This window comes from Haemaphysalis longicornis, unplaced genomic scaffold, assembly GCF_048455015.1.
Source record: "Haemaphysalis longicornis isolate Haplotype H1 unplaced genomic scaffold, Haemaphysalis longicornis Haplotype H1 scaffold_8, whole genome shotgun sequence".
Classification (NCBI taxonomy): Eukaryota; Metazoa; Arthropoda; class Arachnida; order Ixodida; family Ixodidae; genus Haemaphysalis; species Haemaphysalis longicornis.
Genome location: NW_027526445.1, coordinates 129877637 through 129894003, shown reverse-complemented (window position 1 = coordinate 129894003; position 16367 = coordinate 129877637). Strand labels below are relative to the sequence as shown.

At 48.7% G+C, this 16367-nt stretch overlaps 1 protein-coding gene across 1 annotated transcript; it reads right to left on the bottom strand.

The window, feature by feature from the left end:
- Positions 1-2276: 2276 nt before the first annotated feature.
- Positions 2277-5408, bottom strand: LOC144148479 (uncharacterized). Its single transcript, XM_077680014.1, has 2 exons — positions 5385-5408; positions 2277-2720 (listed from the first exon to the last, which is right to left on the bottom strand). The coding sequence occupies exons 1-2, from the start codon at positions 5406-5408 to the stop codon at positions 2277-2279; spliced, it is 468 nt and encodes a 155-aa protein (XP_077536140.1).
- Between the last annotated feature and the right edge of the window lie 10959 nt (positions 5409-16367).

Here is a 16367-nt window from a genome sequence, read left to right as displayed (position 1 = left end):
TTACCCGAACGCAAATGTTTGGTACACCTCATTGTAGATCATTATTCTGTGATTATTAAGAACGTTTACGTTCTTCAATGGCTGCCCCCTGTTCGGCGGAGAGAATCACGCGCGGCCTGTAACTGCCCGATGAGAGCGAACGACTGCACCCGCGCTGTGGCGTGATGCGAGCGACGACGCTGATTGGAACCCACTGTGGCGTGACATAGTGCGACACTTGTGCGTAGGGTGCCTCAATGCCAGCGCCGTACGGCGGACGCGTGAATCAAGGCACTCTACTTGTGCAAGCGCGCCCTCGCCATCTGGAAACGGCGAGCAAGAGCTTTGGCCGCACTTTTTGCGGCAAAGTGTTTCGGCGTACGCCATCACCGTAGGCGCAAGTAAATTCAGTCCATAAGATCCAACAGGCGCACGGTCCACATATTATTTCAGGCCAATCCCTCCGTGTGGGTGCGTTCCAAAGACCTCAAGAGCGTCATCATCGTTAGAGCACTGGACAAAGTTGGTTTCGCCGCAGGGCGTTTTGGCATATACCACCACTGATGGTCCAAGCCAGCCAATACAAGCTTCGCTTGAAAAACATGTGCGAACTGATGAAATTCGAACCCTGGTCTTCGCAGTAGCAGCGCAGTGCTCTCCCAACTGTGCTATGTCAGCCTGTTGCCAGTGCAGAACAAAAGTTAAGCTGTCGTTGTTGTAGTAACTTGTTACTTTATTTTGGCGCCTATGCACTCGGGAGATTGGCCAGGAATAAGGGTCTTTGAGGGTGTATACACTAGCCCAGGTGATCCGCATTCTCCCTACACTATTTCGTTCCTCACGATACCAGTGTAGTCTTAGAGATAATTACAGCGTGAACATAAACAAGGACACATAAAGACGACGGGACGAGCGCTGTAGCTTCTTTTAAAATGAATTACCAACTCGTCCAGCAGTATACATTGTAGTTTTTAGAGATTAAGACTGAATTTCCAAAAAGCGCCCATTCACTTCGGGTCGCCGTAGGCCTTGTTATTACGAGCGTTGGATGGGCGGGCAGTGCGGATAACATATGGGCAGTGAAATCACTAGTGACCGAGTACAGCAATGAAAACCATTTTATTCCTAGAAATAAATTTACAGCTTCGCTTCCCATCTAGTACCGATGCCAGATGTTCCAGAATCGTTGGCGTGGCGTGAGGAGTTTACCTTCACTGTGTTGTTTAGAAATCGTTGGGATCGTTTGTTCTGGAAAAGCCAAGCAACATTATGAAATGTTACACTCTCGAACTAAAGCACGCGTAACACAATTCCCTACAGACACGCGAACGTTATCGTTTGTTCAAACTAAGAATTTTGTCTTTACATTGCACGTGTTAAGGCTCGCCCTTACGTCTTAAGGGCTCAACTAACAGTGTTTAATGAATACAGCAGTAGGAGCAGTCTGGTGAATGGTTAAGGAAAGTAAAGCAGTGGGCCGAGCGCCATGTATATAGATTTGACACGCGCGTAGTACTAACGTGCAAGTCAAGTTCTCAAAATCCGACGTAATAAAATTTTAAGCCCTTTTATGCTTTCTTATAAGGCCCCTAAAAAGGAACATAAAGTAATCTGTGTTCCGATCCGACTATACCTGACATGGAACGGCGGTGAGAGGTGAAGCGTTAGTGCCCGACCCAGCGGACGCGTTCAGGCAGCCCACATCACCTCGACAACCGGCCGTATCCGCGCCATCGCGAATCTGATTGCGTTAAACGTGAACTATTTGCTCTTGGACGTGCGTTCTGTTAGTCATGGACGCTTTTAAGATCCACGCCACTCAACTTTCTTCCTTTAACACGCGCTAAACTTGCCATGGCGTCACAAACTGCGTTATTTGTTGGAAGGAAAGAGACAGGTGTGGAGTAAAAACATTTTTTTAAAAACGCAGGGGTATTTTAGGGAGCAGTGTGTATTCCGTTTAAGAGTACACTTTATCTTCCTTATTATTCTGTTATTGTTTGTCGAATTATTACTGTAGCGCTAGAGCAGGAGGAGCGCCGCTTGGTTGCAGACGACGGTATAGCAGACGACGCGCTTCAGGCGATCCCGTCTGCAGCGCCACACACCGAACATACTGAATGTTTCGCGGCAACGCGTTTTCTTGCTTGCGCGACATTCTTTCCCTCCAAGACGTTGAATGAGAAGCTCTACACTTTTACAGAACGACGTTGCTTCGTAACGGCGCGTTCCTTTCTCAAGCGGACTTCTTACAATCGCGACATCCACTCACGACACGAATAAAAGAAAATGGCGCCCTACTTACAGTGCTTGACGAGCGTGGTGTATCCGTAGGGTCCGTAGCCGTAGTGCAGCCCGTACGGGCTGAGTCCGTAGGCGTAGCGGTAGGTGAGCGGGTGGGCGTCCACGCGGTGGCTGTAGCGGGGCAGGTAGGTGTACCCGGGAACGTGGTGGACGGGCGCTCCGACCACCGCGGTGGCCACCGGGGCGTGCACCGCGGTGTGGACGGCGGTGGCGGCCGGGGTGTAGGTGGACACCTTGGCCACGGTGTGGGGCACGGCCGGGTGCACAGACTGGTACCGAGTCACGTGGGTGGCCTTGGAGACGGTGGGAGCATGGTGGACGGTGGATGCCACGGCAGGAACCACGTGGTGGGCGTAGGGAACGCCGGCCACTGGGACGCCATACGTGGGAACGAAGCCCGCGTAGGCAGCGCTTGCCAAGGCAACGACGAGGACGAGCTGGAAATGGGATTCAAACGTGAAACAGATATTGTTAAAACTTTGCGTGGTGTTCAGTTCTGGATGATCATGACCCTGTTATAGCGCACCACACTCAAGGTAGCCTTCTGCCTGTACAATCTCTTCTCTTTTTTTTTTACTATTCACCTTAGCCAGTCATGCAGCCCACTATGAATTAACAAGCTCTGTCGCTCGCCCAATGCCATCGGAAACCCTTCCAGTCCCACTGAACCACCTCTACAGAAACTCTGAACAGGATTGTTCCTCGCAATTTTCACAGTATTTCCACAGGCCCCGCGGATTCAAATTATGAGCTAAATGAGCTTGCTAAATATGAGCTGAATTATTCCGCTAAATTAGCTATAGGAGCTAAATAATGAGCCTTGGTCGGCGCCGCTGGGCAGAAAGACATTCACGGGCAGAAAACTGTGAAAAGTAAGATATCTAGAGATCCCTCACAACGCCGTCTCGCGGAGCTTGCGAGACAAGGACTTACTACGTGGGGGAATATCTTTTTTGACAATCTCCTCGGTCCCAAAATGGAACGCACAATTTGCAGGTTGCCGAGTATGAGACTTGGCATAACTTCGACGACGGGCAAAAACTTACGGAAATCATGCTTATCGTTCTGGTGAGGCTTGTGCTTCTCTCAGAGGAAGATCTGCTTTGAGTGACGACGAAGTGCTCACCTTCCTTTTATACGATGCAGGACGAGGGAAAGGAAAGCGAGGGAGGGAAAAAAAGGAAATGACAGAAAAAAAGAAAACAGCAAAGAGCCGGAGTTGTTTATGATGAATCGTTTCTACTTTCGGAAACGCATATACGCTAAACGAAGCAGTGCGCAAACCGTAATGTAAGAGGTAATGCATGCTAGAAGAACCAGTAAGCGCACCTTCTATACGTGATCTAACAAAGGAAGTACAAAAAAAAAAGCGCCACGAAAGTGTCGTTTCTTTTTATCTGCGGAGGTCGTGGTCCGGGGCCTAAGTACACCTCTTCTCAGTTGTTTACAAGGGTGTCTCGTGTCGCTGTGTCGACGGCCCCTACCATCCACGCCGATGAGCCGAATAAAGAAGCAAAAATGTGGTAATCCGATAAAGCATCTGCGCCTGAACGCATTTAGTGATAGGTGAGTGGCCGCCGCCGAATATTCGTCGATCAGTATCTCTCGATCGGTATCTGTGTCCCGAGGTCAACCTCTCTGTACGCGTTGATTACCATTATCGAGAAGAGCTCAGTCGCTACCGGGTTGCTCCCCTCTCTACCTTCTCTACGGGGAATGCGAACGAGAACACATGCTGTTCTCCCAAGAACGAACTTGACCTTTAGAATAAACTCTCCGCAACTGGTTGCGAAACAGTATTCGCAAGAAACTGCTGTCAAGGGTCAGAAGAGGAAAAAGTGAAAGCGAAGTGACAGTTGAGTCGATTGAGTATTACTTCGTTTGCGGGACGGAGTCCATGAGGCCCTGGGGTCATATCTGGTGACCACAGGACTCCTTTTGGCTCTCCGCTTTCTCCCGAGATAAACTGAACTGTCTGTCTTTAGTTTGTGTGTGTGTGTATGTGGCTTTTTTTTTCTTAGTGTTCTCAGTGTTTAGTCTTGTCTTGTATATAATGTATAGTGTTGAGTCTTAAGTGTTGTATATATTGTACATATATGTACTTATCAGTCTTGTATATATGTATCGGCCCCTTCTCTATCTCCTCCCTTTCCTGTCTACCTGTGTTCCACATTTCCCATACCCCCCCCACACACACACACAGGTGTTCCAGCGTCCACCCTTAGGTGGGACGAACTACGCCTGCTGGTGGTCTTTCCTTTCCATGGTGGTAACAATAAATTCATTCATTCATTCATTTGCGGGCTCTTTGTGAAGTCGAGTTCCTGTTGGTGACCTTTTATTGCCACGTGAAGGTGGCACAGAGAAAAACCGATTTTGTGTCCCTCTCGTGAACGGCGGGCATGTGATGATGGCCTGTGATGCTGCTTCCCTCTCGCCTTCTAGTGCGGTTGCATTAAAAACAGAACCTTTTTTTAAAAAATTAAGACACCTGTACAATGAGGATGACTATGTATACTCGGACTACCGGCAAAAAAAGCAAAGAAGTCATAGCTACGTACGTGTCTGCGTCTCTATTTAACCTATTTAAAGGGGGGATGATTGCGATACCAGGTGCGCCTTTAATATATATTCTCATACAACGCAAAGAGATCGCAATTGAAGGGAGATGGGGAGCGCATGCGTCAGCGACACATCCTTAGCGTAACTGGAAAATGAAATTAGGTATGCGTGTCAGTTTACCCAAGTGAACTTTAGCCCGTGTCTAAACGACGCGGTAAGATCCCCAGACTGCAGCACCAAACTTCACGAGTTCTGTTGCGGTGAAAGGGAAGTCTTTCTTGCTCTTCGTTCACATTCTCGCTTACATTTTCCCGCCGGATTTAGGGGGCCCATTTGCTTGTCAGCGCCCTGTGTAGTGTGGTTACCTTTCGCTGTTAGTCTTGTTTTCGCGCCATTCTCGTCTCCCTAGATGATGCACTTGAACGCGAACCTGCGTCACGTTCATATTTTATTATTGTTCTTGGGCATATACGTTGCTACATGCATACATCTAATAGCTCTGTCATAGCATAGCTCTCATACCTGGCTACACTACCCACCGTTAGGGGCAGCTCATCCGTCATGTTAAGATTTAACGAGTACGTAATAACGTGAATAGCTCCGTGCTCTGCAGCAATCCTTATGTTCATGATTCGTTTTTCTTCTGTTTTTCCACTTTCACGACGCCGGAATGGCGGAAAAGCACTGTGCAACGTGTGCTTCTGTTCCGATGAAATCATTTCGGCGTCGCTTTCCGCGAACTTCGCTCTCAGCTCGCAGTAAATACACCATTCGAATTACGCGCCATTTTTCTTCGCATCGAGTACCATAAACCAACCTCGCGGCGCGTAAACAGTATAGACGTGAAAATAAAAGCACTCGCTGCATAGCGAGTGGAAAGAATGGCGGGGTACGTCTGACTTGGACGTGGAAAAAGCGGTGTAACGACCGAGGAAAAGGGTGTACGGAAACCGGCTGGCGGACGAAAAATAACCGCTTAGATTGAATAAGTGTTGGGTCAGAAAAGAGAAAAGGCGAGGAAAGCGACAGGGGGGAAACAAGCGAAAACTTAGAGAACGATAGAACTTTCGAGGGTTTATTGGTGTGCTGCAAGGGGTGCCTACGTATATATATACACTAACTCGACGCCGTCCAAGCGCCCCAGCGGCGTTCCCCTCTCGCGTAAAAGTCGAACACGGACCGACGTGAGCTGTGAAAGCCATAAATCGGCTGGCGATAAAAATCGCGCGCCGTACTCACCGAAAGCGAGAGGTGCGAGGGCACATTCTTTACTGGTTTCCCGTGCTTCCCTTCACGCAGCTGCAGCGAAAAGTATATATATATATATATATATATATATATATATATATATATATCTTGCTTACGAGTGAAGTTCTCTTTGATTTGTATGAAGAAAAGCCTTGAAGCTGTCCAGATTTGAACGCCATTCCGGAGAGAAATGGAGTGCTCTCGATTTCTTGTACGGGTGTTAAAAATAAAGCTGCGTTGACTGGAATCTAACCTAGGTTTAACGGAAGACCGTTGTCATCTGCGATTAGGTAAAAAAAAAGAGACCCGCCGCGGTGGCTCAGTGGCTAAGGCGTTGTGCTGCTGAGCACGAGGTCGCGGGCTCGATTCCCGGCCGCGGCGGCCGCTTTTCTGATAGGGGCTAAAAGCAAAAACGCCCGTGTGTACGAGATTTCGGCGCACGTTAAAGATCCCCAGGTGGTGTAAATTAATCTGGAGCCCTCCACTACGGCGCGCCTCATAGCCTGCGTTGCGTCGGTGCATTGAACTCCACGATAAATCAATCAATCAAAAGAAAAAAAAAAGAAAGAAGCGCCGATCGCGCAAGGTTTAGGTGCAGCGCATCAAACTGAGGAAATGCGGGGTTCTCCGCTAGGCGGTACAGTTCTTCTTGCAGGGAGGGGTCTGGGCTTTAAGAAAGTATACAGGTCATTTTTTTAAAGGTTACGCTGTAACCTTGACGATTTCTAATGGGTGGTGGTACGGGACTATCTATACTCCGCGTCACAGCACTCGCTTATTCAGTCACTCACTCACTCACTCACTCACTATAACTCTCTGTCAGTCAGACAGTCAGTCATTCGCTTACTCACTGACTGACTCATTCACTGACTCACTCACTGATGATGATTGATGATTGATAGTGGTATCACCTTTGTAGCGGGGGGATGACGTGTGTCATCTTTCCAAAAAAACGACAAAAAGACTAAAAAACTGTTTAGCTATGTTTTACACTGTTTGTTTAATACTAGTGCTGCTCTTAGGGCAGGCACAAAAACATTAGGCACAAAATAGTTATTTTTTGTGTTACAGGTGGTAGCTGTCCTAGGCAATATTCCCCTCTCTGCTTTTCGTCCACCAGCATCCTAATATTCTTTTCGTCGCCTCGACAGCCTTGAAGTTAACTCCCTCTGTGCCACCTTTAAATCCCAGGGCTGCTGGAAGCCGAATATTTCCCTCAAGTAGATTTGGATGGATACCCTTGCATTCTAACATATGTGCTGCATTGTTTCTCTTTCTTTTCCGCAGACCACGCATGCCCCATAATTTTGTGAATACTTCCCCACAAAGCTCTATAACTCACTCACTCACTCACTCACTCACTCACTCACTCACTCACTCACTCACTCACTCACTCACTCATTCACTCACTCACTCACTCACTCACTCACTCACTCACTCACTCACTGAGTGACTCACTCACTCATTCACTATCACTCACTCAATCATTCACTATCACTCACTCACTCACTCACTATCACTCACTCACTCACTATCACTCACTCACTCACTCACTCAATCACTCTCTATCACTCACTCACTATCACTCACTCACTATCACTCACTCACTCAATCACTATCACTCACTCACTCACTATCACTCACTCACTATCACTCACTCACTATCACTCACTCACTCACTCACTATCACTCACTCACTCACTCACTCACTCACGATCACTCACTCACTCACTCACTCACTATCACTCACTCACTCACTCACTCACTCACTCACTCACTCACTCACTCACTCACTCACTCACTTACTCACCCACTCATCACTATCACTCATTCACTCACTATCACTCACTCACTCACTATCACTCACTCACTCACTCACTCACTCACTCACTCACTCACTCACTCACTCACTCACTCACTCACTCACTCACTCAAAAGAGAGCTACAGTTACACTACCATTGCTTCCCTAGTTGCGTCGAGAAAGCGTGCCGTAGTCGCATTTCAGAGACCCCGAGTTCGGTGCTTATCCCGTCCGAAAACTGTCCCCTCCCATTGCACTCACTTACTTTACGTTTATTCTCTTTGCCCCTTGGGCTGTTTTAGGGGCCGGTTGCAGTCGCCGGCCGGCTGGTTTTCTGCTTAGTGAGTCATTTAGTGCTTTCGCGTTGAAATACGTCTCGTATGTGTTAATATTCCCCAATCGTATTCCAACGACACCTACACGTGGCTTTCGCCGACAGGGTATCCAACAAAATCGAATCGCAGATCTTCGGAGTCTTATCTTCTTTACCTCAAACGTTTCAAAATAAAGGTGCAAGTGGCATCAAAGCAAAATAATAAGACACTCCCAAGCAATAAAACGTCCAAGCAAGGCAATATCAGAGCCTTCATCACCTTTGCCTTGATCATAGAATTGAGCTGTTGCATTTGTGACGACATTAAGCTTTTAGATGCTCTGATGATGACGGGCTCGCTTTAAAACTAACATACACACGTGTAGTATTGCAAGTTATTCCGAATAAAAACAAGCAGCTTATGCCCGATCATAAAATTGAACGATCGCTCGTCGTGCCGTGAACAGAATTATCGGTGCGATGTTCCGTATTTTGCCAACCTGCAAAACTGCTGCAAGGTTCGTGCCCTTTAAGGGGCGAAGCCCCTTAGGGGCTGGGACTGTCGGTGTCTCCTGTCGTCGTCGTCTCATGTAGTCATGGAACTAAAACACCTAAAGCACCGGGACACTAGTTTTCCAACGCCTCGCGCCGGAAGGTAAGGCGCCCTAAAAGTAAAGTGTATAATGAATAAAATCGGTTCAAAATAAATGAACACGATGTAATGATTTGTGGGACGCTCCCTGTCCGTTTCAGCAATCGTCAAGCACAAGCAGAAGCTGTTTGTAGACGGGTTAGAATTGTGTTATACTCAAATACCCATCGGGTCGGGTGGTTGGTCGAAACAAGAAAATGCATACTTACCTGGTCTCGTTGATTACAGAGGACGAGACCCTATGGCGAGGCGTGGCCTCATTTTTACCGGCCGACGTCAGAGATTTCAGCTGGCAACGTGGCTGGGGGTTCTGCCCATGGCAGACCGCATTGCAGCACGGGGTGTGGCACCCTCCAACAGGTGCCCACAGTGCGGGCGGCGTGAGACGCTGCAGCATGCGATGTTCGATTGCCAGGTTGCAAAGACCTACTGGAAATTGTTAGCTCGGTTGTTTGGACACGAACTCGACGCGCGCACAAAGTCACGCGACGCACGTGTTCTATTTTTACTGTGCGTTGGTGCCCAGATCATCTGGAAATAGCGCGACTTAGCGGCTCTCAGAGCGCGGCCGCAAAAGTACATGTTTCCAATGCTTCGGAAAATGCGCTCGCGTCTTTTCGATCACCTTGAGGCTGAGCTCGCCGCGCTGGGGGAAGAGCAGTTCCTTCAGCGGTGGTCCACACGGTTTATCCGTGTGGTAAACAAACAAATAGAAGTGTCTATTCTACCCTATTGACTGTTGTATTGACCTTGACGTGTTGTCGTGAACTTTCGAGGATGTGATCTACAGTGGTCTTTCAGAGTAAGTGTGCTTCTAATAGTGTAAGTACTAGTGAACTGTGGAGAACTGTGGAGTGAACTGGGTGTGTAGTGAGTGGTGTAGTGAGTGAAGTGATACATTTAGTGTGTATGGTTTAGGCGACCCGTGTAGTAATGAGCACAGCGGGTCTTTGTATCGGCTATTAATAAATTTCCTTGATGGTATTGCACTGCGCTCGCGTTGACTCCTGTCACTACACAAAACTAGTGCAGATGGGGCATGCAAATTGACTAAATCCGGTTCAACGCAAGAGAGGGCGCCACCCCCTCAGCAAGCGAGCTGAGGGGGTGGCGCCCTCCTCCCACCGACGCTTCTCCGGCGCCCAATCAGAGCGCGCCGCGTGGCAAGAGAAAGACTTACAATCTTTGGATACACTTATACACTGCATGCTTCGCTCTTCCCCAGGATTCACGCCAGTGGATATAGCCTGGGATTTGTTTAGTAGCGTTGCTCTCTAGATTAAAATTTCACACTAATTTTGAATGTAAAGTTATTATTTTTAGAGTATAACCTTACCGAATATACTTTCCTGTTAAGTGAAATACGGCACTCTCTGTGAAAAAAATACCGGACACCTGTCCTTCCTTGCAGCAAATGACGTCGTTAAAGGTCCCCAAACCAAGCTGGCGGCATATTAACACCGGCAAGGCGTCCAACGGTGTAAGAAAAAAATTCCCCCGCACCTCCCCGAGGGGGATTGTGAGGATGCAGAAATGCACTGGGTGCACCGATGAGTGTGATGCGATTAATGGCGAAGAGAGAGGCGAGAGTGTGAGCGTAATAATTTATTTTTTTCTTTTCCCACACCCGTCATTTCCGCTTCCTTATAGAGAAGCGTCTTCGAGACCGCGTTGAGCGCAACCGCCAACTGCAGAGGATCGTTCACGTCAAAGTCGTCGGGAATCGTTTCGAACTCACCGTCAGCATCATCGACGTCGTCTTCCTGCGGTTCCTCTCGTTCGCCGCCGTCATCGAAGTGATCGAGCCGACTCCAATCGACCCGAACGTTGATGGCGCGATACAGCGGGGTGTGTTCCAGGTGCTTGAGCCCAGCCAGGATGTTGCCGCGCTTCACCAACCCGCGCTTGTACGTTGCCGGACTCATCAGCCTCCGCTTGATGTGAACGTCGAACGCAACGTCCTCGGGTACCATGCGAGGAAGGCACCGCACAACCTTCGATACGTCGATGGGCACGTTCACCGCCTGTCCCTTGATTCCAAACTGCCCGTTGCCTCGAGTCAGCCGCCTGATGCTCATGAAGGGGAGTCGAGGCGCGATGAGCCGCTCTTCGACCGGGTTCAGATCGGGAAGATGCGCCGGCCGAGGAGGATAACGGTAGCCAAAACTCACGCAGCCCTCCTCTTCGCAGCTTTGTCTTCTCCTTCTTCTTCAGCGGTTCCCCTACGGGAAGATGACGATGGTGGTTGAACGCGAAGCTATCTCGTGATGGATTGTTTGGTTGGCCAATCCCTAGGGGCATCATGCCACAATCATCATCAGACGCGCTGCGCACACCGGCCAAGGGACGCACGACAACCCCCGACTATAATGCATTTCTGCATAAAACCAAATTGTTCACATGTTTTTATAAGGCTGCTCACTCAGGGGTGAGACAGCTGAATCAGATTTGGGAGCAGTTTCTGGAGCAGCGAAATCTCGGTTTTGGAGCAGAAGAACCTTGATTTGGAGCAGTTAACGAGATTTATTACGTCACCTTAGGAGCCTGAAAAATAAAATTTTTGGCAACTCGGGGGGGGGGGGGGAGTGCAGCCGTTTTTAATCAGTTTTGAACGTACACAACACTGAAACAGCCTTTCAATAACGTTTTTTTCTACCAGAGTATGACAAGGTACGAACTGCGCTACCTTTTTACAACCCATTTTTAAATTCTTAGGCTCTATGCATAGATAGCATGGAGTGCAATTGAAAATATCGAATTGAAAAACTAAGCAATCGTAAGGCAGTCATATCCTCATGTGAATGCCGAAATTATTGTTTCTGTGAACCCAAACTCGGCTTTACGCACAAGTATGGAGCCACGGCAAAAATTGCGCAAAACGAGGTGACAGTCGTCGCACCCCACCAGCCCTCCCATTCCAATCCCCAAAGCGCACGTTCACTACAATCATAATTTGAGTAACGTTGGTATGCTTAGCCACCTCCCTCTTGGCATTAAATTTCACTTCAGATAGATGAACCATCATTACTAGCGTGCAATAACAGCCCGGGCTTGAACCTTTTGCGGCGATGTAGCTTGCGCCGCTCCTTCTGCAGTGTCGACCATCCCATTCCCGCCGCTCGCAATCTCGCTGTCAAAGGCAGCAATAACTCAGCGTTTTATAACGCCGCAATGAGTCCGAAATTTCAATTCAAGCACGCACCGCGCCTCACACTCAATGCCGAAACACGGCGAATTCGCGGGCACCGCGTTATTTTTGATCAACCGTCTTTCGAGTTGCGCAACTTCCCGTAACAGATCAATCGATTGAATGTAAACCTATCCACCCTCATAACCAAAACCACGGTAGAAATCTGCGAAGAGCGCTCGGCCTGCACTAGAGTGAACTAGCCTCCGCGGCCACGTTTTCTAATGTCGTCCCAGTAATGTCGTTCCGGAGATACGGCGCTCCGAAAATTGCCGTTTTTTCATCAGCTTAGACAAGTAGTTTGTCGCCTCAGCAAACATAAGTATTTTATACAGGACCTTTCAGTGGTTTTAGACGGGAAAACTTTAGAAAACGCACGGAATATAACATGGGCAACCCAACATTGTGACTTTCGAAAAAAACTACTTCGGGGGCGATTTTATGCGTTTTTTTTATTGAATGGTCAATCAATTAAACCTTTAAAAATAGCATCACCTTGGGGTCAGTAAGCCGTAAGTAAGCGTTTTTCCCACTGCAAATGACGGTAGCGTTAAAATCGATTATGATGATGATGATGCCCTCAATGTTTTTGAAACGTACCCACAGGGAGACTGGCCAGTGCGAAATCACTTATTGTAATTCGCCAGGGCGTTAAAATACTAATTTATTTCCAGAAAAAGTCTAATCAAACGCGATAAGTAACGGTAGTCGTCGTCAACACGAATGCTACCCCTATTGCCGCCGCTGTAAAGATAAAATAAACAAATAAAACCGCACCTGTGCTCGTGTGGGATTTGAACCCGGACCGCCAGAGCAGCAGCCAAGTGCTCTGACCACAACGCCGACCTCCTTTTTGTATTGCAGGCTTCGACACAATCACGAGACCCAAACACAGTGCGTGACTGGTTGGGGCGTGCTAAATGACAGAGCTAATTCGGAGCCCTGCCAGAATAGAACAAGAATTAGCCTGATGCCCGTGAAAGGTTAAAGTGACAGCACACGAGTAGAACAGAGTCACGCGGATGAGAGCTCTGACTGTGGGGTAGCTGCCACGTGATTTGCAGTCAGTCTGCTTCATCCGCGAAGCGAACACTTTCATGTTCATTTAATCAACTTTCGTCATCATCAACTCATACCCCCTCATCTATGCCCCGTGGCAAAATAAACACTAAAAAAATTGGGTCAAAAGATCAAGAAACGAAAGCTAAAAAGAGACGCAATAGCAGTAAGCAAACCTTTGACATTCGCTAGACTTTCATGATCAAAGCACGTCGGCAGAAATTCAGGAGGAATTTGCATTCCTTCTATTCAATCGGCGCTACTTTTGCTTCGTTGTCCTAATTAATCGTCAATGGGAAAGAGCGTTGCAAGCCACACGCACCGATAGGCAGATGGCGCCAGTCCTTTCGCGCTGAGTGCACCAGAACCAGACGCTGACGCTATGCTCGCTTTGCTGTTACGTTACGCTCGTTACGCCAGAGTAGTTACAGTGAACGGTAACTTAGCGGCACAGGCTTTACCGTCGCCGCCGAGCTTCCTGAGCAGCCAAGTGTATACTGTCGCGTCTTGATTACAGCAAATGCAATGGTATGGGGGCTTAATGCTTGGTACAGCCGATCAAATTAACCGTCGGTGATGTTTATTATGTTATTGTCACTAAATGATGCTCATTGGCACGACAAACGACGAATTTTCTCAAACGGTGGTGGTGGTGATTTATTAAGAAAGCCGACAAGAGAGAGAGAGAGAGAGAGAGAGAGAGAGAGAGAGAGAGAGAGAGAGAGAGAGAGAGAGAGAGAGAGAGAGAGAGATAGAGAGAGAGAGAGAGAGAGAGAGAGAGAGAGAGATAACTTCTATTGGAAAAGGATGACCACTGGTCACGATGGACTAAAGGAATGGGGAGGGAGGGTAAAAGAAAATAAACAAATGCTGGTCATTCAGTTCGTGATGATCGCAATAGAGATCGCAATAGAGTTCAGAGTTTGTAGAGGTTTGCATGTTCGTTTGGGGGAGGACCCACTCAGAGAACCCGTGCTAGACCGCTTTTAATTGAATAAACTGCTATTTCAAATAATAGTTGTGCATGAGTTTGTTGTGGATCTTGATGTGGTTGGGGTGATTTCAATGTACGGTGCCTGGCGAAAGCTGGGCACCACCAAACTAGGTGTGTGAGGTCTGATGGAGTGGTGGTACGGTAGTAAGGACATAGAGGGGGCAGGGGAGGGGTATACCACTTGCGAAGTGTTTCGGGTGTGTAGGCTGAATTTGCAAAAAATTACACCATCTTCCCAGAGAGGAACCCTGAGTAGTATGCGAAGCAGCCATGGGGTCGATTCAAGTGCCCATTAGTTTTCAGTTCGTCGTTTCCGTTAGGTTGAGGTACGTAGCTACCGTTATATTTACCGTTTGGTTTCCACGGTAACTACCACACTTTTCACTTACCGGAACTACGAAATGGGAAATTGCGTTGACCCCATGGCTGTTTCGCATACTACTCAGGGTTCCCCTACGGGAAGATGGTGTAATTTTATGGGAAGGGGGGAGGTGTTAGAGTGGAGAGGCATTACAGAGAGACAGAGAGACGTTGTACGTGGTATGAGTTTGTCTTTATTTAGGCATTATCATCATCATGTTCAACGTGGGTGACGTCGAGCTGTTGTTGGCGTTCCCCTTTGATTATGACTGCCTTATGGTCTGTGAAATGTAAAGTCAGGGGCTGTTGTAGTGGATGAACCCTAAAGTTGCTGAAGATGAGGTCGATGCACGTTCCCCGGATGGTTGTGGGCTGCTTGTAATCACGGCCCACCAAGACTCGCCGACGTACGCCGCTGCCGACGACGATGAAACGTCGAAGGCGCGTGAAGCGTGCTCGTCTCGTGCCGGCCCAGGAAGACAACGGATACACTGTCGCTCCAGGAGCCATTAAAGGGTAAGACACCACCGGGCGTTGAGCAAGCCGAGCATGCGCAGTGGGGGTGTGGACGGCGCACTAACAACAACAAGGGATGGACATAGCCCCGACCATGAGATGCTTCGCATCTAATATATTTGTTAATAAAGATTTCGCCTGAGCGGAGAATAGGAGGTAGGCGGCTGAGGTAGCAAGCGGGAGTTAGGGCTTTTAGACGGGCGCGTCGATCCTTCTTGTACTGGCGGATGCGCATCGCTGGGGATGGCGAGGGGGACCTCGACAGCCTTACCCCAGGCACCAGTGGAGGGTGGGAGGGGAAACTCTCCTGAGCGGCCCCATGGGCCGCCTGGTTGCCTGAAGAAAATGGTTCGTGGCCAGGTACCCAGTCGACACGGATGTTGGTGTTGTTCCGTTGGAGGAGTTGAATTTGAAACAGAATTTTGTGGATGGCAGGGTGGGTGGAATTATACGATCGCAAAGCTGTGAGGGATATGTAAGATTCTGTGAGGATGCGTATGGAGGGCGGTAGAGGTGGGTCACAATCAAAGGCGATAGCTGACACTGCGTGGTTAATAGCGTACAGCTCCGCATCGAGGCTGGAAAGTTCTCTGCCAAGTATGGTGGTGTACCCAGAGAGAACCGGGGCCTCAGGGCATGTCCAAGCAAGGCCCGCGGCGTGATGGTTTACGCTTGCGTCCGTGAAAATGTCAAGTTCGTTCTGAAGACTATCTCTTTGGAGGCGTCGGATTCGCCGATGTCGCAATGATGTATTACTACGCCCCATAGGTTTGCTGTGCGTAGAAGTATCACGTGCTGGTCGCCGCCAGGTGCAATGGGGACTGGGTAATCGGGAAGTACTGGTAGTGTTCTGGCGTCCCACGCTGCTAAGGCGTGTCCCTGGTGTGTAAGGGGTCTGTTAAATCTCCTCCTGGGTATGCATCCGCAGTCACCACTATCATTGTCATCGTGCGGACCATGTCAGTAAAGTGATGATCCTCATTCGCAATTTTTTTCCTGACTATCCTGTTCAATTCAAAGATTTGCTTTTCCTTCTCTCAATATTTTTTCCGTACTCCACTTTTTTCTCTCTCTCTCTCTAAAATAAACCGGGTCACAGCCTAATCATTACAGGCAGCTTCTTGGCCAATCCCCCGCGTGGGTACGCGCCATGACTTAAGGATCCAACCAACCAACCAACCAACTAACCAACCAACCAACCGTAACGGGCAGCCATGGCTTCGGTCTCGCTTCGGTCGTTCTTCCGTTAACATTTTGGTGCCGTTAAGCCCGAGAGAGTGAACATGTGGGGCGAAGGAGACTACCTACGTCCCCTTCGGCTTGAGGTTCGAAGAACCCCGTAATTTGACTGACGTCGACCGCCGTTGCCCCGCCCTCAGCTGGAGGTCACC